Source organism: Bos mutus, chromosome 22 (assembly GCF_027580195.1).
Source record: "Bos mutus isolate GX-2022 chromosome 22, NWIPB_WYAK_1.1, whole genome shotgun sequence".
NCBI classification, from domain to species: Eukaryota; Metazoa; Chordata; class Mammalia; order Artiodactyla; family Bovidae; genus Bos; species Bos mutus.
This window is the reverse complement of record NC_091638.1, coordinates 51,782,531-51,808,792: the sequence shown is the minus strand read 5'-3', so window position 1 is coordinate 51,808,792 and position 26,262 is coordinate 51,782,531. Positions and strand designations below refer to the sequence as shown.

Here is a 26,262-nt window from a genome sequence, read left to right as displayed (position 1 = left end):
TTCTCTGGTCTCCCTTGAATATATTAGTAAAATTTTTAGTTATTTATTTTGACTGCACTAGGTCTTTGTTTCTGTGTGGGCTTTTTGAGTGAAGGATATTCTCTAATTGTGGTGCTTGGGCTTCTCACTGTGGTGGTTTCTCTTGTCGTGGGGTACAGGCTTAGTTGTTCTGAGGAAGATGTGGGATTTTCCCGGGCTAGCGAAAAGCAAAGGAGAAAAGGAAAGATATAAGTATCTGAATGCAGAGTTCCAAAGAATAGGAAGAAGAGATAAGAAAGGCTTCCTCAGCGATCAGTGCAAAGAAATAGAGGAAAACAACAGAATGGGAAAGACTAGAGATCTCTTCAAGAAGATTAGAGATACCGTGGCACCCCACTCCAGTACTCTTGCCTGGAAAATCCCATTGGCGGAGGAGCCTGGTGGGCTGCAGTCCATGGGGTCGCTGAGAGTTGGACACGACTGAGCGACTTCACTTTCACTTTTCACTTTCATGAATTGGAGAAGGAAATGGCAACCCACTCCAGTGTTCTTGCCTGGACAATCCCAGGGACGGGGGAGCCTGGTGGGCTGCCGTCTATGGGGTCGCACAGAGTCAGACACGACTGAAGTGACTTAGCAGCAGCAGCAGTCTGCTCTCCTCACTTAACACAGGTAAAGAGCAGTATGTAGTGACCAGCCAAGACCTCAGCCCCTGGCTCTAACAGCCAGGGGGTTTGTATTTGAGGATGCAGTTTGTGTCCAGAAGAGGGAGGGCACATGCCCAGTAAATATTTGTTAAATGAATTCCATTCAGAGAGAAAGTGCAAATAAAGGTTACCTTTTTGGAAAAAAAAAAAAGAAAATTAGAGATACCAAGGGAACATTTCATGCAAAGATGGGCTCGATAAAGGACAGAAATGGTATGGACCTAACAGAAGTAGAAGATATTAAGAAGAGGTAGCAAGAATACACAGAAGAACTGTACAAAAAAATCTTCATGACCAAGATAATCACGATGGTGTGATCACTCACCTAGAGCCAGACATCCTGGAACGTGAAGTCAAGTGGGCCTTAGAAAGCATCACTATGAACAAAGCTAATGGAGGTGATGGAATTCCAGTTGAGCTATTTCAAATCCTGGAAGATGATGCTGTGAAAGTACTGCACTCAATATGCCAGCAAATTTGGAAAACTCAGCAGTGGCCACAGGCCACAGGACTGGCCACAGGTCAGTTTTCATTCCAATCCCAAAGAAAGGCAATGCCAAAGAATATTCAAACTACTGCACAATTGCACTCATCTCACACACTAGCACTAACCCTAATTAAAAGACGCTTACTCCTTGGAAGGAAAGTTATGACCAACCTAGATAGCATATTCAAAAGCAGAGACAGTACTTTGCCAACAAAGGTTCATCTAGTCAAGGCTATGGTTTTTCCTGTGGTCATGTATGGATGTGAGAGTTGGACTGTGAAGAAGGCTGAGTGCCGAAGAATTGATGCTTTTGAACTGTGGTGTTGGAGAAGACTCTTGAGAGTCCCTTGGACTGCAAGGAGATCCAACCAGTCCATTCTGAAGGAGATCAGCCCTGGGATTTCTTTGGAAGGAATGATGCTGAAGCTGAAACTCCCCAGTACTTTGGCCACCTCATTTGAAGAGCTGACTCATTGGAAAAGACTCTGATACTGGGAGGGATTGGGGGCAGGAGGAGAAGGGGACGACAGAGGATGAGATGGCTGGATGGCATCACCGACTTGATGGATGTGAGTTTGAGTGAACTCTGGGAGTTGGTGATAGACAGGGAGGCCTGGCGTGCTGCGATTCATGGGGTCGCAAAGAGTCGGACACGACTGAGCAACTGAACTGAACTGAGGGATTGAACCCATGTTTCCTGCATTGTCAGGCGGATTCTTTACCACTGAGCCATCAGGGAAATTCCTCCCTTGGATATTTTGATTTCATAGGCTTGGTGTCAGAGAAGGCAATGGTAACCTACTCCAGTACTCGTGCCTGGACAATCCCATGGATGGAGGAGCCTGGTAGGCTGCAGTCCATGGGGTCACTAAGAGTCGGACACAACTGAAGCAACTTAGCAGCAGCAGCAGGCTTGGTGTGGGGCCCTTCCTGGAATCTGTATAATCAGGAAGCTCTATGAATTGTTCTGAAATACAAGCTAGTTTGGGAACCACTTAACTAAATGACTTCTAAAACTGAAAGTTTAGTTGCTCAGTCCTGTCCGACTCTTTGTGACCCCGTGGACTGTAGCCCACCAGGCTCCTCCGTCCACAGGATTTTCCAGGCAAGAGTACTGGAGTGGGTTGCCATTTCCTTCTCCAAAATTACTTCTAAGGCCACTGAATTCCAGAGATCACACACATTGTTCCAATACATAATTTGTATTTATCCTGCGATATTCTGGGTAACAAGTCCTATAGGATGGTTTTGTGAGCACAGGCTGAGTCCTGCCTCTTGGTTAAATGTTTACTCTGGGTTGACAGACTTTTCTAGCTGAAAATATGCCCCACCCCCATTCGTTCATGGGTGTTTTCTGAACAGTTTCACCCACCTCCAGTACTTCTTCAGCCTCCTGTCTTATCGCAGAGAACTACCAAATTCCTGTTACTGATAGGCATATCCGTCCTGAATTCCTGCCTCTCATCTGAATTAACTTAGAATGGCCCGCCAGCAACTTGCCTCAAGTCCGTTTACTTCTCTCTTTCCTTCCTAACCAAACTTGTGACCCTCCCTAGTGCCCCTGGCAGGAAACAGCCCTGGCACCTTCACCTGCCTGTCCACCTTCACCTGTCTCCTGCTCCTGACCAGATCTGGCTAGACTCCCAAACCCTCGACCCCAAAATGCTCTGTCTACATGCAACTGTGATCTCCTCATTTCACCATCAGTTTGAAGCTGTCCTACCTACCCCATTGCTTAAAACAGGGGCCCCCATACATTTTGGACCCAGGACCCAGAACACACATATCAAAAAATTTTCAATGTATCATGTACTCAATAGTACCTGTAATACACTGTTTTCTCTTTTATTTTGTGTCACTTAAGAATTTTAGCTATGAAAAAATTTAAAAATCCTAGCGATAAACCCCTAAAATTAATGTGTTATGATGGCCCGCGACCTGCAGTTTGAAAGGCAGTGGCTGACAGGCTCAGCAAGCTGATAATGGTGCCTTTCATCTCAAAAGCAGTAAGTAAAAAAAAAAGCAGAATTCCCTGGCGGTCCAGTTGTTAGGAGTTTGAGCTTTCACCGCCTTGGCCTGGATTTAACCCCAGGTCAGGGAACTAAGATTCCACAAAACTGCCCACAGCACAGTCAAAAAAAAAAAAAAAAAAAAGAGAGAGGCTACATCTCCTTTTGCCTTCATAGGCACTCCAGTCATAGAAAGCTACCCTAACCAGTTCGCTCAAACTCACGTTCATCAAGTCGGTGATGCCATCCAGCCATCTCACTATTTCAAATATTTTCCACCTTAAATCTCTGAAACATTCCTTGCTTCTCTTGTTTTGTGTCATTTATTACTTGACTCAACATCCCTATTCTCACATTCATTCATTCAACAAACATTTATTCATTGCTTACTGGAACAAACCTTTTGCTGGAAATAAAAATACCGCAAGCCTTACCCTCAGGAGGCTTACCTCTGCCCAATGCAGTCTCACAGAAGATTCCTTGAAATCATTAAGATGATAAAGGATCCTGGCTGAGGGGGTGAAGCTAAGAGGAAGGCTGGAGGGGAGAGTGTGGAGGGACTTCCCAAAAGAGACGAAAGCTACTGAAACTTGAGGGTGTAGGTTGTTGGAAAAGGGGGGAGTTGGAGTTGGATGAGGTGGGGTGATTTTAAGGAGAAGAAAGAGGCCTCTTCCTCTGGACAGTACAGGGTGTGGAGGGTGGATCAGTGGGGGAGAGGGGAAGCCAGTGAGATCCTAAATTCAGGCAGAAACGGGGTAAGGGGTTCTGCAATAGCAGGAGGGGAGCGAGTGACCTTGGGAGCTGGGGACGGAGATGGAGCTCATTGGGTTTTGATAACAGAATCCTTGAGATGGAGGTAACGGGAGGAGTCTAGAAAGACTTCTAGGTAAGAACTTAAGCACCTGGGTGGGGTGGGAGCATTATTTCAACAATAGGAGGCCTAGTTCTTGGTGGAATTTGATGAGCTCAGTTTGGGGCTTATCTACTGTCTGGGGTTGGTACTGGGGAGAGAGATTTGGGGTTCATTAGCATAAGGATGGTAAAGTCCACAGAGGGTGTGAGAGGAATGTGTTAGGAGACTGGTTCTGTGAAGTGTCAACACTGCGGCTTGGATGCAGAAGGAGAAGCCCAGGAAGGTGGGGCTGGAGAAGCCACTCAAGGCAGGAGTGACCAATCCGTGGTTCAATCCTTGTATCTGAAGGGAGTCACTGAACGGGGCCGCATGGAGAGCTTCATTGTGCTGAGTGAGCGGTGGAGGTGGGAAGTGAGGAAGCAGCCACAGGAAGGCTCTGGGAAGGCGAGAGTTGGCACAGAAGGCATGGTACAGTTCACAAATATTCAAAGCTACATTATTCATTTTAGCCCCAGCAGAGAGCAACCTAAGCGCCTGTCAGCCATGGAGTGGCTAACTAGAGGTTCTTTCATACAGCAATGAAATCTGACCATTGACGATGAACATAAGCCAGATATGGAAGAGAACATACTCTTTAGCTCTGTTGCATAAAGTTTAAAAGAAAAAGAAATTCCTGCTTTTTAATCCTTAGTGGTAGAAGTTAGGGTCCTGGTGATTTTAGGGAGTGGTGGGGACTGGAAAAGACCATGAGGATGACTTTGTACATGAAGGTGCTCACCCTGTGGAAATTTTGCTCCAGATCTGTTCACTTTTCTTCACGAATAGTATATTTGAATGAAATGTTTCTTGTTAGAGATAAAACAACTTTTCCTTGACTCCACTTTTCCCCTCCAGCTACATTCCTCCCCTTCACAGTAAAATGCAAAAAAGCTGTCTCTAATCTCTCTCCTCCCATTTTTTCCTGAACCCACTCCAACCAGACAGTCACCCTCCCAATTTCATGGACATAGGGTCTGGCAAGTTCTCCGGGGACCTTCCTTTGATGAACCAGCACCAACTTGCATGCCTGTCTTACTCTGCCTGGCAGTCACCTGTTAGAGCCCTGGATACAGTTGACTACTCCCTTCAAGAAATATTTGCTGCTCTTGGATTTCAGGACACCCTGCTCCAGATTTTCCACTTCTCCAGTTGCTCCAAAAAACAAAAAATGATGCTTTAACAACATTGTAAATCAGCAGTACTCTGATAAAAATTTTTTAAAAAATGCTTTAGAGAGGTCATGATGTAGTAAGTCATTTGGCCCATCAGGAATGAGAGGCAGGCACAGGGAGCCGTGAAGTTTTGAAGCCTTGAAGTTCTTCACAGACATGGCAGCCTCTTGTCCCCAGCAGGAGCAGCAGCTTAGAGCCTTACCCAAAGAAAGAAGGGGAGATGTTTTTGGAGTAAATGAAAACTAAGAATGTGAATGTTATCCTGAAGGCAGTAGGGTTAGAAAGGGCCTCTGAGACACCATTATTCCTCTCCCTTTCTCTCCCCGCAAAAAAAGTAAACTGAACTTATGGCCCAGGGTGACGAGGTCCCTTTTCTCTTCAGAAAAGGTTGACTTTTTCCGCCATTGAGCATTGGTGTAGTACTCAAGGAGGCCACCGGAGGGCGCTTGTTTCCCAGAAGACTATTCTTAGGAATAGAATTAATGAGTGTTGGCAGAAAAAGCAGCTAGAGGGACTTGTCACGTGTGAAAAACTGAAGGCACCCCAGTCTCTGGGGATCTGTTTCTAGAGCCCTTTTCATGGTGGGACGTACTCAGGGGTAGGAGCCCCAAACCTGTGTTGCTAGTCTCAGCTGGCCCTATGTCTTATGAGTCAGCCTCTTGATCACTCTTGGTCTCAGTGGCACCACCTCAAGGAAATTGGAGGAATGACTCCTGAGCAGTGTACAACACAGGTGGCATTAGCAAGAGAGAATAAAGCAAGTAAACACTTTTCAGAAGCTGGAAATAAACGGGATTGCTGAGCCTCATGGTCCCAGCCTGTCCCTGGCTAATGTCGTACTGTTGGCTGTGTGACCTTACACTCACGTGTCCTACTGCATGAGTGAGTGTCCAGCACTGGGTATTTTGAGAGAGGCAAGCCCTGGTAGGTAAAGGTGGGGAGGCCAAAGTTAGGTCCGAGGCAGCTGCTAGGCAATGGAGGACCCTGGGGCGGTTGGGAGCCATAGTATGTTCTGGAGTGAGGGTACATGACTTCATTTCAATTGCAAAGTTTCCTTGTGAGATTTCCTGGGGCCCTCCCTCTGGAAGTTAGAGATCCTGGATAGCAGCTGGGACCTCCTTATAGTCTGCACCTGGGTGCTATGACCAACCACCGCCCCCCCGCCCCAACCTGTTCCCCCCATCCCCATCCCCCTAACAGAATGTTCTGGGAGGAGAGGAAACACTTTGTGTTGAGGCTGGAAGAGGCTGGAAACCAGAAAGCTCGGCCTGTGGTAACACTGCCTTGTCCCAGTCTTTCTCAACCCCTGGGCCTCTGGAAGGTGAAATTGTCCCTGGGGCTCCCTCTGTCCTGGTTGAGTTAGGGCCTCTTGTGCCATCCTGCTGCTGCCTGGTTGACAAATGCCCCCCCATTAGGCAAGGTGCCTTGTTGGGGAGGGGTGGCAGATGGAGGAGGAGCTCATGGTTGTTTATTATTATTATTATTTATCTTATTTATTTGGCTGTACTAGATCTTAGTTGCAGCACATGGCATCTAGTTCCTTGACCAGGAATCGGACCCGAGAGCCCTGCATTGGGAGGGTGGAGTCTTAGCCACTGGACCACCAGACCACCGAGCTCAAGGTTTTGATAAAATAAATTTTCACATATTGAGGTATGGGGAAGCCATTCTGGCTTATGCATGAATTAACTTGAATTTTATGGTAACTAAAGCAGCCTGCTTGTGGCCTCTGTTTTAATTATTGAAGAAAAAGGCACATTAGCCAGAAGTAATAAATGTCCATGTTAAAAATAAAGCTTAGGGGAGTTCCCTGGTGGCCTAGTGGTTAGGACTCTGAGCTTTCACTGCCGCAGCTGGGGTAACTGAGATCACAAAGCCAAGTGGTAAAAACAAAACACAAAATCTTAAATGCTTCGCTTCCTGGGACACCAATGCATTTACTCCTCCTTTGATGATAAGGCCCCTTCCACCTGCCAAGGCCATACTGACTTGCTGTGCAAGTGCTGGTCTGTGTTTTGTAAAAAGTTGGCTTTATTTGTTTCTTATTTGGTCTGTTTTTTTGTTTGTTTGTTTTTTGAAACCTTGATGAAATATATTCCTGACTTCTTTAATGGTCTTTTTTTCTGAAAAGATATAAAACTGTATTGAGAACCAAGCTTCTCAGGGGCAGTTTCTCAGAGTAATCTGGGAAGCTGACTTCCAGGCTGTAGTCCTTGGTTCTCAAATAAAACTCTTTTCTATTCTTATTATAGATTTTTTTCTTTTTTTTATGACTGTTTATTGATTCTTTTCGTTGACAGTTTCCAGGACTTAGCCCTTTCCAGCCCTAAGCAAAACCTGCCCTAGTGGGAAATGGGGCTGGACCTGTTCCAATCTTTTGAGACTAAACTCCAGACTCCAAGGCGTGCCCTGAGCCTTGTGGGATGTTTGTGTGTTCTCTGGAAAAAAGGGCTACATTTGAGGAAAAGGGATCAATCAGAGTGAAACAAGTTCCTTTTGTTCAGGATTCCTTAGTGCCTTTAATAAGCTGATGTGTATTGTGAGTTTCCTTCCTGGAGGCTCAGATGGTAAAGAATCTGCCTGCCAATTCCGGAAGACCCCAGTTCGATTCCTGGGTTGGGAAGATCCCCTGGAGGAGGGAATGGCTACCCACACCAGTATTTTAGCCTGGAGAATTCTGTGGACAAAGGAGCCTGGAGGGTTGCAGTCCAAGGAGTTGCAAAGAGTTGGACATGACTGAGTGACCAACACTTTCAAGAAACAGCAAAGGAGGTTTCACAAACTTATTTGAATGTAAGATCCTTTTCTTGGGAATCTTGCTTGACCCCTGGTCCATGGAACATACTCTGAGAAGTACCCACTTAATCCAATGCAGGCCCCAAATTGCTTTCATAGAGATAATGGAAATACAGCGGGGTAGGTGTTTGCCCCAGCCCCAGGTTAGTGGTCTGAGGGTGGCCGGGGCCTCCCTTCCCTGGGCACACACAGAGCCTTCCTGAGTGGGCAGGGAGGGGCTGCTGCAGCTCCGCTGCTCTTCCTTGCCTTCACCCCTTTCTTTCATCTTCAGTGACTCAAGGGCCAGCTCATGTGAATTTGGGCTCTGCGGTCATGGAGAGCTGGGGAGAGAGATCAGTGCCCACCCCATTGCCAGCGCTTAGAGATATAAATTATCTATTTATAAAATCTGGAGGAGGGCATGGCAACCCACTCCAGTATGCTTGCCTGGAGAATCCCCATGGACAGAAGAACCTGGTGGCCACAGTCCACGGGGAAGCAAAGAGTCAGATATGACTGAATGACGAAGCACAGCATTTATAAAATGCACTATTTTATGTGTAAGTATTTAGCTTGTAGCAAATATGTACAATCGTGTGTGTTAGTCGCTCAGTCCAACTCTTTGCGACCCCATGGACTGTAGCCTGCCAGGCTCCTCCATCCATGGAATTTTCCAGGCAAGAATACTAGAATGGGTTGTCATATTCTTCTCCAGGGGATCTTCCCAACCCAGGGATCAAACCCTGGTCTCCTGCATTGCAGGCAGACTCTTGACTGTCTGAGCCACCATGTAAATCTGCTGCTGCTGCTGCTGCTAAGTCGCTTCAGTCGTGTCTGACTCTGTGCGACCCCAGAGACGGCAGCCCACCAGACTTCCCCGTCCCTGGGATTGTCCAGGCAAGAACACTGGAGTGGGTTGCCATTTCCTTCTCCAATGCATGAAAGTGAAAAGTGAAAGTGAAGTCACTCAGTGGTATCCGACTCTAGCGATCCCATGGACTGTAGCCCACCAGGCTCCTCCGTCCATGGGATTTTCCAGGCAAAAGTACTGGAGTGGGATGCCATTGCCTTCTCCGATGTAAATCTGAGCCACCACCAAATCAAGAGGTAGAACGTTTTCATCACCCCAAGCATTCCCTTTGCCGTCAGTCTCGTTTTGCTAACCCGTGGCCCTGGCAGCCACTGATCTATTTCCTACTTTTTGCACTACCCTTTTGCCTTTTCTGGAGGTTTCATATAAATCTACTAAGTCACTTCAGTCATGTCCGACTCTGTGGGACCCCATAGACGGCAGCCCACCAGGCTCCCCCGTCCCTGGGATTCTCCAGGCAAGAACACTGGAGTGGGTCGCCATTTCCTTCTCCAATGCAAGAAAGTGAAAAGTGAAAGTGAAGTCACTCAGTCATGTCCGACCCTCAGCAACCCCATGGACTGCATCCTTCCAGGCTCCTCCGTCCATGGGATTTTCCAGGCAAGAGTACTGGAGTGGGGAATCGTGCAATATGAGGTCTTTTGCATCTGACTTCTTTCATTTATGACAATATCTAGCAAAATGTTTATGAGGTTCATTCGTGATATGTATATCAACAGTTCATTCTTTTTTACTGGCAGGTAGCATTTCATCATGTGAATGTCCACTGTTGATGAACTTGCTGAAGGACGTCTAGGCTGTTCCTGGGTTTTGACTATCATCAACATTCTTGTACAAGTTTTTGTATGCATAATGCTTTCATTTCTTGATGGTAAATACCTAGATGTCAAATTTCTGGGATGTATGTTAGTGTCAGAGCATGCGTGTTCAGTCGTGTCTGACTCTTTGTGACCCCATGGACTGTAGCCTGCCAGGCTCTTCTGTCCATGGGATTCCAGGCAAGAATCCTGGAGTGGGTTGCCATTTCCTCCTCCAGAGTATCTTCCCGACCCAGGGATCAAACCTTCATCTCTTGCATTGACAGGTGGATTCTTTACCAGTGAGCCACCTGGGAAGCCCCATAAGTGTCATAGCTTGCCCTTTTCAAAATGGCTCCTGATTGTCCTTACATGATCTGTAGGAGAAGAGGGGGATGACAGGGTGAGTTGAAGCTGGGAGAGGCTGGAATCTCAGCTTGACAGCTGTCTGTGGGTAGTTTGGTGTCTTGAGCAAGTTGCTTTGTTCTGGTCCATGTGGACTGGAGAGCAGCCAATTTCTGCAAATCTTGAGAGGTTCCTTTTATCCTGAGCTAAGTGGGCAAGGCCAGACAAAGTGTGGAGTTGTCAAAGGCCATGCTTTTGCATAAACACCTTGGAATATGGAGGTATAAAGGAGGAGGAAAATTTTGTAAGAAGACCAAGGAAAAAAGGATCTTTACCACTGTCCTATACCCAGATGGCTACTTAAATTGAAAGGAATGAAAATTAAATTAGGAAGTCAGTTGCTCAGTTACGCAAGATACATTTCAAGTGCTCAATAGTCACACTGAGCTGCCATACTGGATAGTATGGGTGTAGAATATTTCCTTCATCACAGAAAGTTTTGGTTGAGACCCTGAACCCTTCCCTTTGGGAAGGTCAGTGTTACTGTGTTGTTGCCGTTTAGTGACTAAGTCGTGTCCGACTCTTTGTGACCCCATGGACTGCAGCACGCCAGACTTCCCCGTCCTTCACTATTGCCCAGAGTTTGTCCAAACTCATGTCCATTGAGTCAGTGATGCCATCCAACCATCTCATCCTCTGTCATCCCCTTCTGCTCCTGCCCTCAATCTTTCCCAGCATCAGGGTCTTTTCCAATGACTCAGTTCTTCCCATCAGGTGGCCAAAGTATTAGAGTTTCAGCTTCAGCATCAGTCCTTCCAGTGAATATTCAGGATGAACTGGTTGGATCTCCTTGCAGTCCAAGGGACTCTCAAGAGTCTTCTCCAACACCACAGTTCAAAAGCATCAATTCTTTGGGGCTCAGCCTTTTATATGGTCCAACTCTCACATACACACATGACTAGAGATGGACCTTTGTTGGCAAAGTGACGTCTCTGCTTTTTAATATGCTGTCAGTATTGTTACGACATCTCTAGTAGACTGAGGCAGGCCCCATGGAGGTCGGCTGGCTTACAGACTTCAGCAGATCCAGTGGCCAGAGCTCACGGTGAGAGCTGGCTGCACAGGGACCCTGCGGTTGGCTGGCGGGATGGCCCCTGAGCTGGACAGCTGGCCACAGTGAGGGCCTTGCAGAGGCAGAGGGACAGGATGCAGCTCCAGTCTCTGAGGGACTGTGGAGGGAGGAAGGATGGAAAAGAAAGGGGCTGGCTGGAGCAGTTGTGGGAGGGGGCAGGCTTGCTAGTGGGGAGATGTGGGAGCTCCATTTGGGTCGGGCAGTGGGCCTTCTGGGAGGGTCAGACATTCAAGGAGATCTGAAGTGGGTCTGGGACTGAGCCGCGCATAGTGAAAGCACCTCCTTGGCCAAGGCCCCTGAAGGGGGATCTGTGACCTTTTCCTGCCTGAGCCTGGCTGTCTCTGCAGGAAGGCAACTCTCCCCATAACTCTCAAGGGTCTCAAGAGTTGTGTGCAGGTCTCAGCCTATCAACAGCCAATGTTGGGACAGGACTAGCGCTTGGGCTTCTGATTATGATTGCAAGAAGCCCTTTGGCAATCTCCATCAGGGAACTTTGGGGAAAAAAATATAAAAGGTTCATTACTGTGGGCCTTGGAAAGTATTTGGAATGACTAGGGCCACACACAGAGATCAAGGTTAGAGAGACAGAGTATGGGCCAGCGGTCCTGCATTTTTTGGGGTTGAGGCTGGTGACTTAGGGTTTCTCAGTTTAGTTGTGTCTGACTCTTTGTGACCCCATGGATTGTAACACGCCAGGCCTCCCTGTCCATCACCAACTCCCAGAGTTTACTCAAACTCATGTCCTAAGGGCTCACTTTTTATTGTAAATATGTAATACAAGTGCAGGCATTTAAAGTGCAGCAAGAGAAAAAACAAGTGGCCCAAAGGGTCAGTTAAAGAAATTGGACACAAAAGAGCCTCCGTAGGGGGAGGTGGCCTGGCTTTTTTATTCTCCTCCTGTGGCTGACAGAGTGTTTATTGAAGATAAACTTTGAAGTGGATGCCTGGCAGATAGAGCTTGAGGTAGGCATCTGCATTACAAAAAAGAAAAGAAAGAAAGGAAAAAAAAAGATCGACAGTCAGGGTTTACACTACAACCCACCAAGTGACACCCAGGCTTCAGAGCCAATGGTGAGAACCTTAACTATGTACGTAGTTGTTAAAGGTAAAGTTAATGGTAAAGTTAATCGTAAAGTTAATGGGTAGTTGATACGGTAAAGAGCAGAGGTTAAAACCCAGAAACACACGTCTACAGAGGATTATAGTAGCAAATCTTATAATAATTATTAGGCAATAGTCTGAAGTCCACTCTGTAGCCGTTGTCCCGGACTTGAAGGTTTCAACCATGAAAACAGGAAAATATTGCACAATATTATGTAAATTCTTGAACAAATTCCCGGGGCCTTCAAGATCACTGACCTATATTTGGGGCCATCCTGTGAAACAGGTTTGAGTCTGTCCAGAGAGGGTAAATTCCTCCATATCTCACTGAACCAGTCTCTTAGTCTGGAGAAAAGACCAGTTTAGGTAAAAGGTTGTGTCTCATTTTAGGAGGTAGTGATGCAAGTGGCTTCACCAAATAGGCCTAAAGAGTACAAGCAATCAGGTATTCAACTAGAGGCATTTCTATGGAAACAATCAAAACAAAAAAAATTTTTTTAAAGCAAAAGTCAGCAGTTGGATCAGTTGAAGAGTTGATTCATTGGGAAAGAACCTGATGCAGGGAAAAAAAGATTAAAGACAAAAGGAGAAGGCAGAGGATGAGATGACTAGATAGCATCACCTACTCAATGGACATGAATTTGAGCAAACTCTGGGAGATAGTGGAGGACAGAGGAGCCTGGCATACTGCAGTCCATGGAGTTGCAAAGGGTCAGACACAATTTAGCGACTGAACAACAGCAGCAATTGGAGCTGATTAAAATTCCAGATTTGTAGGTGTTGGGTTTAAAGCCTCTTCCAATGGAGTCAGAGCAGACAGTGACAATCTGATAGGTTTTCTTGGATTGTAGTTTGAATACCTCTGGTGATCTTTCTGAGTGGTTCACAAAATAACAGACATAAAGAGTGTTCATACACGAGTTGTTTCGGTGATTTCGCTCCTTCCTTTACCAAGGCTGATATGCAGCTGTTACTGAAAGGAATGTGTGTGCGGGTTCCAGCTGCTCACTGCTCAAAAGCCAATACACAGGCCAGGTTGGGGGAAAGGAAAGTTTGGTTTATTTCAGGTGCCGGCAACTGTGGGAGGAGGATGGCAGGCATCTGTTCAAAGGCTGACTTCCCCCCATCCACCTGCCCAGACAAGCAGGGGGTTGGGGGTTGGTGAGAGCATTAACAGAGTCAGGGGTGGGGGGCTATATGCAGAAACAGCACAGTCATCTCTTAACAGTCATCTTCAAATTGGTCATCAGTGGTCTGACCAGCATCATCTTGATTGTTTTAGGTACAGTTAATCTTCAGTTCCAGAGTCCATTTGTTCCCGTTTCTTTGCAGTCGGTTCTTGGAACTGTGGCAGCTCATGTCCTGAGAACAGTCTGGTCAGCACGTAGTTAACTTCTCCACCTGGGGTTTGGAAAATTCTTCAAGAGATGGGAATACCAGACCACCTGATCTGCCTCTTAAAAGATGCTTACTCCTTGGAAGGAAAGTTATGACCAACCTAGATAGCATATTCAAAAGCAGAGACAGTACTTTGCCAACAAAGGTTCGTCTAGTCAAGGCTATGGTTTTTCCTGTGGTCACGTATGGATGTGAGAGTTGGACTGTGAAGAAGGCTGAGTGCCGAAGAATTGATGCTTTTGAACTGTGGTGTTGGAGAAGACTCTTGAGAGTCCCTTGGACTGCAAGGAGATCCAACCAGTCCATTCTGAAGGAGATCAGCCCTGGGATTTCTTTGGAAGGAATGATGCTGAAGCTGAAACTCCAGTACTTTGGCCACCTCATGCGAAGAGTTGACTCATTGGAAAAGACTCTGATACTGGGAGGGGTTGGGGGCAGGAGGAGAAGGGGATGACAGAGGATGAGATGGCTGGATGGCATCACTGACTCGATGGACGTGAGTCTGAGTGAACTCCGGGAGTTGGTGATGGACAGGGAGGCCTGGCGTGCTGCGATTCATGGGGTCGCAAAGAGTCGGACACGACTGAGCGACTGATCTGATCTGAAGACAGCTCACAGGATACACTCAGAATATTATCTATAGCCCTTGGGAAAGAACTAAAGGTCCTTGACTATGCTTAATGACTACATTATTTAGTCTTCTTTGACTGTTTTTCCTTTGTTTCAGGATTTTTCACTTCTCAGATTAAATTTATCCTTTGACTAAAGTTTTCCATAGCTAAAAGACAGACAGAAGACACAGTAGGGCGGCAAGCATCATTGGGAAAGAATCTGATGCAGGGAAAGAGTAAAGACAAAAGCTCTGTTTCACAGCCAGTGCCATCAATCTGGGTCACCACTTTCTGAGGTACAACCAAACTGTCCCATGTGGACAACTGGGGGTGTTCATAGGTGTCTTGAACTCAGAGATACAGAGCAGTGATGCGGGTCCAGGAGAACTGGTGTCTTCAGAAGGGCCGTCCCCAGGAACTGTGAGGATGGGGCGGGGGGCGGGGGAGAAGCAGCCTGCATGCACCTGAGCCAGCCCTGCCTCCCAAGAGGAGAGTCCTTGGAGGAGAGTCAGCAGGAGCCCCCAGGGAGGAGGAGGGGACCCAGGAGAACAACACTAGGGAGAATCAGCTAAGGGGGAATTTCAGGAGGACAGAGCGATGCCCAGAGTCTGTATAGATAAAGACAAAGCTTGAGTGTGACTTTTGGATCCAGTAAGGAAGGACAAGCAAGCCTGCAGGGGTTTTGAGCATGAGAGAGGGCAAAAAGTGTAGTCAGTGACCTACATGACTCTTCTTCAGACTGGAATGGGAGGTATCAGGGACACAGGCCATATCTGCTAAGGACTTGGGATGGGACATTTTCAGAGTGACAAAGGAGGTGGAGAACAACCCAGGAGAGGGGACAAATGGGGCCAAACCCCTGACTGGCTGAGGGCTGGTTCCAGAGGACTGGATAGTGTGGGATGGATGTCTGCCTAGGGACGGGCTAGCAATGTAAGTAGAAGGGGTACTTCTAGAAAGGGTTGGTACTGTTATCCATTCTTCAAGTGTTAAGTGATTGTCTCCTGGGTGCCAGGCAGTGCCTAGAGCTGGAAATGGAAAGATGAATACACTCCTTTACCCTGAATCCTGAGGAGACCAGAGTGTGGACACAGAGGGGTTGTAGAGAGTGTCTGGTCCCCGTGTCTCCTGAGGAGACAACCTTCTTGAGCAAGCCTGCCTGTGACACTTCCCATGGGGTCTAGGGGAGGTCAAGGTATTGTAGGAGATGGAGAAACCATTTCTTCACCTTGCACAAGAGACAAAATTCACTCACTGCCCTGCAGTCCCGTGAGGCAACAGCAGGAGCTGAGGCAAGTCCAGCTCATGCCCTGGGAGGAGGGCAGGGATGGGGTGGGTCAGGAAGGCTCCCGGTTGAACTTTTGCATCAGGGCCCAGACTGGGCATAAAGGAGGATCCCTCAGGTTGGGAGGAGGCAGACTGGGGACCATGGAGACCCAGAGGGCCAGCCTCTCCCTGGGACGGTGGTCACTGTGGCTACTGCTGCTGGGACTAGCGCTGCCCTCGGCCAGCGCCCAGGCCCTCAGCTACAGGGAGGCCGTGCTTCGTGCTGTGGATCAGCTCAATGAGAAGTCCTCAGAAGCTAATCTCTACCGCCTCCTGGAGCTAGACCCACCTCCCAAGGAGGACGTGAGTTGGGGAGGGGGCTGGGAAGGGGATCTGTCTCCTGACATCCTTGGCCACACTGTCGCCCCTTCGCTCAGGCTGGTTCTCTTGTCAGGAAGGCACTTTTCCCACTACGTGGGTTCCCACCTCTTCCAGGAAACCTTCCCAGACCTGGGTCATCTCCCAGCACCAGACTTCCTGTCTTAGCATCTCTGCTGTGGGAACAGGCGCCCTGCACACCTGGCTCAGGCTCCCTGGACTTCTGGGAGCTCCAGGGATGGGGGGGTCACAGGCTCTGTGAGGTGACTTCCCTGCTAATGTCCTCTCTGCACCTCGGTGTCTCTCTGCCAGGGGGAGCTCTGTCAGCCTGGAGGCTCCAGTGACAAGGGCTCTCCCTTCAGGCGGCCCTGACCTCCCTCAGCCCCTGTGAGGGGAGGCGCTGCCATCAGCGCCGCTGTGAGGGCCGCTCCTGCTCTCTGTGTGTCCATGAGGCGGGGCACGGGCTCTGTCTCTTCTCCTGTGCTGCCGGCACCAAGCCCAGGGCCGGACACACAGGGGGCTGGAGAGGCTGCCGTCCGGGTTGAGGACAGGGAGACAGATCAGAGAAGGAAACATGAGCCCGAGCCCAGTCTCCCCATTTTATTCCTGGATCAGGATGAGAACCCAAACATCCCGAAGCCTGTGAGCTTCAGGGTAAAGGAGACCGTGTGCCCCAGGACGAGCCAGCAGCCCCCGGAGCAGTGTGACTTCAAGGAGAATGGGGTGAGCCTGGGGGCTGAGACTGAGGGCTGGGATCAATGCTTCTCAGCGCGAGCTGAACAGGGAATTTCAGGGAAGGTTTCCAGCCCCTTGTGGGTGAGGTGAGGTGAGGCTGGGAGGTTATGACCCAGGGTTTCCAGTTTGACCTGGAGCCTCCCCTCCCAGCTGCTGAAAGAGTGTGTGGGGACAGTCACCCTGGACCAGGTCGGGAGTAACTTCGACATCACCTGTGCTGTGGTGAGTGACCCTTCCTGGGTTGCGAGGCTTCTGGGGGGTAATGTGTCAAACGTTCTTTGGACCAATGACCCACTGCCCCATCCAGGGCAGAGAAAGGCCCTTCTACTCGGGCCTCTCCTTTTCCTGAGCCCCAGGTCTCTAGCCCTGGCTCTGCATCCCTTAGAGCAGGGGTTCTCTACTGGGGTCCCCACCTGGGAACTGAAAGGCAGATTCTCAGCCCCACTGAGACCTCCTGAATCCAACTCTGGGGTGGGGTCCAGCCATTTGTATTTTCACAAGGCCTCCAGGGGATTCTGACTGTGCTGAAGTTTGAGCGACACTGACTCAAGTCATGAGCTTTCCGCCCCTGGGGCTTGTGACCCCAGAAAGCCCTATGTCATCTGTGGGCCTCCGTTTCCTCATATGTCTGTGGTGTGGAGATTCAGCCAGAGGCTCCAACAGTTGCAGCCAGAGAGAGGGTGCCTGGGCCATAAAACCTCCTGAAATCGCCCAGTTTGTGGGGATGTCCAAGTGGGGAGGGTTCTGGTCTTACCCTGGGTCCCTCCCTCCACAGATAACCTGTTTCTTCTCGTTGCACAGCCCCAGAGTGTCGGGGGACTTCGAAGCCTGGGTAGGAAGATATTACGTGCTTGGAAGAAGTATGGCCCAATTATTGTTCCAATAATCAGAATTGGGTGAATTGTGGGCCCAGGAAAGAGTCCTAAGGGTCTGCCGGCCCTGGGGAAGACTTCTGGACTCTGAGAAATAAATTCTTGTGAGAACAACTTCCTCCAAGCCTCAGTTTCAATTGTCTCCCCTTCTCCCACTTATCATGACTGAGTTGTTTACTCTGGGAGGCCCTCTGTGTCGGGTGTGTGTGTGTGTGTGTGTGTGTGTGTGTTTGTCTATGTGTGTGTATGTATTTGTGTGATCACTCCTGTATGTGTATGTATGTGATCACTCCTGTGTGTATGTATGTGTGTGTGTGTGTGTGAGATCACTCCTGTGAACACAGAGAAACCTGGGGCCCCTGTTCCTTCCAGGAGGGCACGGGGGAGGCAGCAGCCCCAGGAGCTCCAGAACTGTGTCCCCACCCTCGGGTCCCTCCAGAGCCCTTCACCCACCTCTGCCCTCCTCCTCCAACACCCAGTAGGATGTAAGGAGACCTGCTGTGGGTGCAGAGCTGGTGGGGCTGCTGCTCCTGCTCACGTGGAGCTGACAGTCCACGAGGGGCCAGGCTGCTCACCTTGCTAAACACTCACAGAGATGCAGTTCAGTCTCAGGGCTGAGCCTGCAGGTGCAACGCCCAGGACGTACCTCTTGCCCTCGACAATCTTAATTTTGAATTAGCCCATCCCTCCTGGCTTTTCCTGTGGCACTGAGACACATTACTATTTCTTCAGCTGGGTCCCAGACTGAAGCGGTGGGCTTGTGTTTAGGGATCAGTTCAGTTCGGTTCAGTTGTTCAGTCATGTCCGACTCTTTGTGATCCCATGCGCCAGGCCTCCCTGTCCATCACCAACTCCTGGAGTCCACCCAAGCCCATGTCCATTGAGTCGGTGATGCCATCCAACCATCTCATCCTCTGTCGTCTCCTTCTCCTCCTGCCTTCAATCCTTCCCAGCATCAGGGTCTTTTCCAGTGAGTCAGCTCCTCGCATCAGGTGGCCAAAGTATTGGAGTTTCAGCTTCAACATCAGTCCTTTCAATGAACACCCAGGATTGATCTCCCTTAGGATGGACTGGTTGGATCTCCTTCTAGTCCAAGGGACTCTCAAGAATCTTCTCCAACACTGCAATTCAAAAGCATCAATTCTTTGGCGCTCAGCTTTCTTTATAGTCCAACTCTCACATCCATACATGACTACTGGAAAAAGCACAGCCTTGACTAGACAGACCTTTGTTGGCAAAGTAATATCTCTGTTTTTTAATATGCTGTCTAGGTTCGTCATAACTTTCCTTCCAAGGAGTAAGCATCTTTTAATTTCATGGCTGCAGTCACCATCTGCAGTGATTTTGGAGCCCCCCAAAATAAAGTCAGCCACTGTTTCCACTGTTTCCCCATCTATTTCCCATGAAGTGATGGGACCAGATGCCACGGTCTTAGTTTTCTGAATGTTGAGCTTTAAGCCAACTTTTTCACTCTCCTCTTTCACTTTCATCAAGAGGCTCTTTAGCTCTTCTTCACTTTCTGCCATAAGGGTGGTGTCATCTGCATATCTGAGGGTATTGATATTTCTCTCAATAATCTTGATTCCAGCTTGTGCTTCATCCAGCCCAGCGTTTCTCATGATGTACTCTGCATATAAGTTAAATAAGCAGGGTGACAATATACAGCCTTGATGCACTCCTTTTCCTATTTGGAAGCAGTCTGTTGTTCCATGTCCAGTTCTTACTGTTGCTTCTTGACCTGCATACAGATTTCTCAAGAGGCAGGTCAGGTGGTCTGGTATTCCCATCTCTTGAAGAATTTTCCACAATTATTGTGATCCACACAGTCACAGGCTTTGGCATAGTCAATAAAGCAGAAATAGATGTTTTTCTGGAACTCTCTTGCTTTTTTGATGATCCAGTGGATGTTGGCAATTTGATCTCTGGTTCCTCTGCCTTTTCTAAAACCAGCTTGAACACTGGGAAGTTCACGGTTCATATATTGCTGAAGCATGGCTTGGAGAATTTTGAGCATTACTTTGCTGGTGTGTGAGATGAGTGCAATTGTGCGGTAGTTTGAGCATTCTTTGGCATTACCTTTCTTTGGGATTCGAATGAAAACTGACCTTTTCCAGTCCTGTGGCCACTGCTGAGTTTTCCAAATTTGCTGGCATATTGAGTGCAGCACTTTAACAGCATCATCTTTTAGGGTTTGAAATAGCTCAACTGGAATTCCATCACCTCCACTAGCTTTGTTTGTAGTGATGCTTCCTAAGGCCCACTTGACTTCACATTCCAGGATGTCTGGCTTTAGGTGAGTGATCACACCATCGTGATTATCTGGGTCGTGAATGGTACAAAATTTGCACCATTAAATACAAGCATCTTGTCCATCAGGGTGAAGAACTCTGCATGAGGGTGTGAGAGACAGAGTGACACACAGGTCCCATGTCTACTTGCCTGTGTGTTTCAGACACTGCCCATGTCCTGCCCACTCCCCACTTTCTAGTTGACCTTTGCTCTGGGGCAGACTGGAAGCACTGGGGAGCTTGCACCAAAGGAGTAGCTTCAACCAACCACTGGGGGGACATGATGGAAAAACACCTCCTCTTTCTTACTCCATGGGTGTCTCACTCCCGGAAGTGTCACACCTCTGCCTGAGGTCCCCAGCCTCAGGCCTGTCCTGTCCATTCAGTTTTACATCAGTGTTGACCATATGTCCCTTGCTATGGACCAGGCCCTCAACATGCATATGTGACCACTGATAGCAGAAACGAAATGATGCTAACAATTTTTCCATCTCGACCCGTGAAAAGGAGACAGAACTGGTCCCAGGCAATCATGCAGAGGCAGGAAAGCACAGGGGAGGCCTTCCCTGGTGACTCAGCAGTGAAGAATCTGCCTGCAATGCCGGAGACCCAGGAGCCACAGGTTCAATCCCTGGGTTGAGATGATTCCCTAGAGGAGGATATGGCAACCCACTCCAGTATTCTTGCCTGAGAAATCCCATGGACAGAGGAGCCTGGCAGGCTACAGTTCATGGGGTTGCAAAGAGTCGAACACGACTTAGCGAATAGACCACCACCACCAGGAGAGCACAGGGAGGTTTCCAGGTTACCAAACACCCAGGAACCATGTGTGTTGCTAATTATTTGACTCAGGGAAAAGATATAGCTTGACCAAGAGGCCAGTGGGGCAATATCTGGGCGGTGTAATAAGGTTGCACAAAATTCACTTCTCTTTCCTTCTCCAAGGCTGAGTGGTCAACCAGCATCTCCCATCCAGGCTGCTACCTTCCAAGGTGCCCTGGCCAAGGCTCCAAGGGTCCCACAGGGCAACTGAGTCCACAACCTCCCTGGGCCTCACGGCCACATGGTGCTTCCCTGGCATTGGTGGATTGGAATGTTCTTCTTGGCTTCAGCACTCCTCGGTCCCTTGGGCATAGTATTTCCCCCAGCTGTGCTCTCTTTTCCTCCCCACCTGGTGTTCAACCAGAGCACTGGGCAAGGAATCCTGGAGGTCAAATCAGAAGGGATGTCCTGGACTTCCCTGGTGGTCCTGTGGGTAAGAATCTGCCTGCCAATGCAGGGGATGTGGGTTGGATCCATGGTCCAGGAAGATCCCACACCAGGCAAGTAAGCCCCTGGGCCACAGCTACTGAGACCTCACTCTCTAGAGCCTGTGCTCCGCAACAAGAGAAGCCACCGTAACAAGAAGCCTGTGCACCGCAACTAGAGAGTAGCCCTTGGTCTATGCAACCAGACTAGCTGGTGGGCGGCAACGAAGACACGGTACAGCCAGAACTAACTAAATAAATAAAAAGCACATTTTACTAAAAAAGCAAAACAGAAGAAGGGATGTCCTGAAGGCTTTGGGAGTCAAGAGGAGGAGGTACCACTTTTGGTTAAGGTCAGGGAAAATTTTGCAAGGTGGCATGTCAGGGCAAGCAGAGGCACCAGCTGCAGAGATAGGGGCCAAGCAGGAGGCTCTGAGATGGCTTGTGGTTGGAGTGGTCAAGGCAGCTTGAGACCTGTCCCGCAGGGCCGGGGTGTGGACACTGAGGAGATCCAGACCCTGCTGTCAGGCGGGGGTCTGTGTGCTCTGAAGGCGGAGGGTGAAGTGGTCAAATCAGCACTCTGTCTTGGCATCTAGAAATGGTGTGAAGGGTGGACAGTGGTCTGGAGAGAGCCTGAAAATCAGGAAACATGGAGTCTGGAGGTTGTGGCGTCACTGAGAGGAGAGGAGAGGAGATGGGGGTCGGCCCAGGGCAGGGGTGGCGGGAGGTCAGGGGAGTGTCCTCAGAAGGAAGAAGGAACAGGTGGGGCTCCCAGGCTTCTAGCTCAGGGCTCCTTCGGCAGCACCCAGCCAACGGCCCAGTGAGGACCACCAGGGCGTTCATCGGAGTCTTGAACCCAGAGGCACAGTCCAGTATGTGTGTGATGGGCACTGTTGTCTTGAGAAGTGTGGTCCCCAGAAACGTGTGACGACGGGGAGGAGGAGCAGCCCGGATGCTCCTGAGCCAGCCCTGCCTCCTAAGAGGAGAGTCCTTGGAGGAGACTCAGCAGGAGCCCCCAGGGAGGAGGAGGGGACCCAGGAGGGCAGGGACAGGGGAGATTGGCAGAGAGCATATTCAGGTAGACAGAGTGTTTCCCCAGCACCTGTGAAGATAAAGAGGTTGAGTGTAGCAACAGGCCACAACTGCTGACATCTTTAGTGTGAGGAAGTCAGAGAAGAGTAGGAGAGGGGACAGGTGAAGCCGACCCCCTGACAGGCTGAGGGTTGCGGAGAGACAAGGATGGTCTGACCATGTGACTGCGTGAGGACAAGCTGGATGGGTGAGACTGTAGAAGGGATTGAAGCTGTCATCCACTCATCCAACTTTACCTGTGTGCCTACTGGGTGCCTAGAGGAGGGGTTGTTGTTCAGTTACTCAGTTGCATCCTACTCTTTGCGACCCCATGGACGCCAGGCTTCCCTGTCCTTCACTATCTCCCAGAGCTTGCTCAAACTCATGTCCATTGAGTCGGTGGTGCCATCCAGCCATCTTGTCCTCTGTTGTCCCCTTCTCCTCCTGCCTTCAATCTTTCCCAGCATCAATGTCTTTTCCAATGAGTCGGCTCTTTGCATCAGGTGGCCAAAATATTGGAGCTTCAGCTTCAGCATCAGTTCTTCTAATGAATATTCAGGGCTGATTTCCTTTAGGATTGACTGGTTTGATCTCCTTTCAGTCCAAGGGACTCTCAAGAGTCTTCTCCAACACCACAGTTCGAAAGCATCAATTCTTTGGTGCTCAGCCTTCTTTATGGTCCGACTTTCACATCCTTACATGACTACTGGAAAAACCATGGCTTTGACTAGACATTACTAAAGTAACGTCTCTGCTTTTAAATATGCTATGTAGATTTGTCATAGCTTTTCTTCCAAGGAGCAAGCGTCTTTTAATTTCATGGTCACAGTCACCATTCACAGTGATTTTGGAGCCCAAGAAAATAAAGTCTGTCAATGTTTCCATTGTTTCCCCATGTATTTGCCATGAAGTGATGTGACCAGATACCATGATCTTAGTTTTTTGAATGCTGAGTTTTAAACCTGCTTTTCACTCTCCTCTTTACTTTCATCAAGGGGCTGTTTAGTTCCTCTTCGCTTCCTGCCGTAAGGGTGGTGTCATTTGCATATCTGAGGTTACTGATATTTCTCCTGACAATCTTGATTCTAGCTTGTGCTTTATCTGGCCCAGTGTTTTGAATGATGTACTCTGCATATAAGTTATATAAGCTGGGTGACAATATACAGCCTGGATGTACTCCTTTCCTAATTTGGAATCAGCCCATTGTTCTATGTCCAGTTCTAACTGTTGCTTTTTGACCTGCATACAGATTTCTCAGGAGGCAGGCCAGGTGGTCTGGTATTCCCATCTCTTGAAGAATTTTCCACAGTTTGTTATGGTCCACACAGTCAAAAAGTCTTTAATGTAGTCAATGAAGCAGGTTGAATAGCAAATACACTCCTTTACACTGAATCCTGAGGTGTGGAGGCAGAGGGGATGTAGATAGTGCCTGGCCCCTCCATCTTCTGGAGGACTCAATCCTCTTGAGCAAGACTGCCTGTGACACTCCCTGTGGGGTCCAGGAAAGGCCAAGAAGTTGTCAAGGAGATGGAGAAACCATTTCTTCACCTTGCACAGGAGCCTCCCTGCCCACTGTTCAGAAACCCCATGAGGCAACAGCAGGGGCTGAGGCAAGTCCACCTCACATCCTGGGAGGAGGGCAGGGATGGGGCTAGTCAGGAAGACTCCTGGTAGAGCCTTTGCATTAGGCCCAGGCTTAGCATAAAGGCAGATCCTGCAGTCTGGGAGGTGGCAAACTGGGGACCATGGAGACCCAGAGGGCCAGCCTCTCCCTGGGGCGGTGGTCACTGTGGCTACTGCTGCTGGGACTAGCGCTGCCCTCAGCCAGCGCCCAGGCCCTCAGCTACAGGGAGGCCGTGCTTCGTGCCGTGGATCAGTTCAATGAGCGGTCCTCAGAAGCTAATCTCTACCGCCTCCTGGAGCTAGACCCACCTCTCAAGGAGGACGTGAGTTGGGGAGGGGGCTGGGAAGGGGATCTGTCTCCTGACATCCTTGGCCACACTGTCGCCCCTTCGCTCAGGCTGGTTCTCTTGTCAGGAAGGCACTTTTCCCACTACGTGGGTTCCCACCTCTTCCAGGAAACCCTCCCAGACCTGGGTCATCTCCCAGCACCAGACTTCCTGTCTTAGCATCTCTGCTGTGGGAACAGGCGCCCTGCACACCTGGCTCAGGCTCCCTGGACTTCTGGGAGCTCCAGGGATGGGGGGGTCACAGGCTCTGTGAGGTGACTTCCCTGCTAATGTCCTCTCTGCACCTCGGTGTCTCTCTGCCAGGAGGAGCTCTGTCAGCCTGGAGGCTCCAGTGACAAGGGCTCTCCCTTCAGGCGGCCCTGACCTCCCTCAGCCCCTGTGAGGGGAGGCGCTGCCATCAGCGCTGCTGTGAGGGCCGCTCCTGCTCTCTGTGTGCCCGTGAGGCCGGGCACGGGCTCTGTCCCCTCCCCTGTGCTGCCGGCACCAAGCCCAGGGCTGGACACACAGGGGGCTGGAGAGGCTGCCATCCGGGTTGGGGGCAGGGAGACAGATCAGAGAAGGAAACATGAGCCTGAGCCCAGTCTCCCCATTTTATTCCTGGATCAGGATGAGAACCCAAACATCCCGAAGCCTGTGAGCTTCAGGGTGAAGGAGACTGTATGCCCCAGGACGAGCCAGCAGCCCGCAGAGCAGTGTGACTTCAAGGAGAATGGGGTAAGCCTGGGGGCTGGGAGCACGGGTGAATGCTTCCTAAGCTGCTGAACAAGGGGTTTCAAGGAGACTTTTAGTCCCTGGGTGGAGCCTGGGAGGTTATGACCTGGGGATTCCAGTTTGACCTCCAGCCTCTCCTTCCAGCTGGTGAAGCAATGTGTAGGGACAGTCACTCTGGATGCGGTGAAAGGCAAAATTAACATCACCTGCGAGGAGGTGAGTGGCCCCTTCTGTCCTGCAGGAACCGCTAGGGTGATAGGTTGTGGAACATTCTTAGGACCAAAGACCCCCTCCCCCATCCAGGGCAGAGGAGGGCCCTCCTACCCTGGCTGCTCCCTCCCGCAAGCCCCAGGTCTCCAGCACTGGTTCTGTGTCTCTTAGAGCAATGGTTCTCTAATGGGGTCCCCACCTAGGAACTGACAGAGACGCAGATTCTCAGCCCCACTCAGACGTCTGGGGTGGGGTGCAGCCATTTGTCTTTTCACGAGGCCTCCAGGAGATTCTGATGGTTTGAGAGGCACTGACTCAAGTAATGATCTTTTAGCCCCAGCTCGCTTCCATCTTTGCTGGGATGGGCTTGTGACCCTGGTAAGCTCCTTGTCACCTGAGGGCCTCAGTTTGCTCTTCTGTCTATAGGTGTAGGGATTCAACCTTGTGCTTCAAAGGTTGCCGCCAAAGGGCATGCTGGGGCTGCAAATCTCCTGGTGTGGGCCTTGGAGCCCGTGTATAGGTGCAGATGGGTCTGGTCTTACTCCTGGTTCCCTTTCCCACAAGTAACCTGGTTCTTCCTGGTTCATAGTTGCAGAGTGTTGGAAGATTTAAACGATTTCGTAAGAAGTTTAAGAAACTCTTTAAGAAACTTTCTCCAGTCATTCCGCTACTCCAGTTGGGGTAAATTGTGAGCCCATGGAAGAATCCTGTGTGTGTCCTCCCTGGCTCAGGCTTTTGGATTCTGAGAAAGTAAAGTCTTCTGAAAACAGCTTCCTCCAAGCTTTAATTTCACTTGTCTCCTCTCGCTTAGTGGGACCAAATCTTTACTTCTGGGAGCCCTCCTATGTGTGTGTGTATGTGTGTCTGTGAAAGTGTTTTGGTGTGTGCGTGATCACAAATGCACAGTACAGAAGTGGTTGTTATTTCCAGAAGGGGACGGGGGGGGGCAGGCAGCAGGGCTAAGAGATCCAGGACAGCATCTTTATTCTCAGGTCCCTCCATGACCCGAACCCGACCATGAACATGCGTATGTGAACACTGATTACAGCAACAAAAAATGAATGTATTTCATCTCAGACCTGGAGGAGGGAGATGTAATTGGCCCCTGTCTGGGAGGTCAGCAGGCCTTGTCAGTGAGTCAAGTACAGGGCCTGATATGGAGAAGGACCCAAGGTGTCCAGGGTGGTGGTACAACAGGTGGGAGGGTTGGGGCTGTGCTGTAAGCCCAGGAGAATCAA

The 26,262-nt window shown here is 49.5% G+C and overlaps 2 protein-coding genes across 2 annotated transcripts; both read left to right on the top strand.

Moving 5' to 3' along the window:
- The first annotated feature begins 15,466 nt into the window (after positions 1 to 15,466).
- LOC102265501 (cathelicidin-5) lies at positions 15,467 to 17,641 on the top strand. The gene is made up of 4 exons (XM_070359401.1): positions 15,467 to 15,905; positions 16,536 to 16,643; positions 16,806 to 16,877; positions 17,457 to 17,641. The coding sequence occupies exons 1-4, from the start codon at positions 15,582 to 15,584 to the stop codon at positions 17,553 to 17,555; spliced, it is 603 nt and encodes a 200-aa protein (XP_070215502.1). The 5' UTR covers positions 15,467 to 15,581; the 3' UTR covers positions 17,556 to 17,641.
- A 6,206-nt stretch (positions 17,642 to 23,847) lies between these two features.
- Positions 23,848 to 25,786, top strand: LOC102286356 (cathelicidin-6). Its single transcript, XM_070359331.1, has 4 exons — positions 23,848 to 24,079; positions 24,710 to 24,817; positions 24,959 to 25,030; positions 25,614 to 25,786. The coding sequence occupies exons 1-4, from the start codon at positions 23,879 to 23,881 to the stop codon at positions 25,707 to 25,709; spliced, it is 477 nt and encodes a 158-aa protein (XP_070215432.1). The 5' UTR covers positions 23,848 to 23,878; the 3' UTR covers positions 25,710 to 25,786.
- Positions 25,787 to 26,262: the final 476 nt, after the last annotated feature.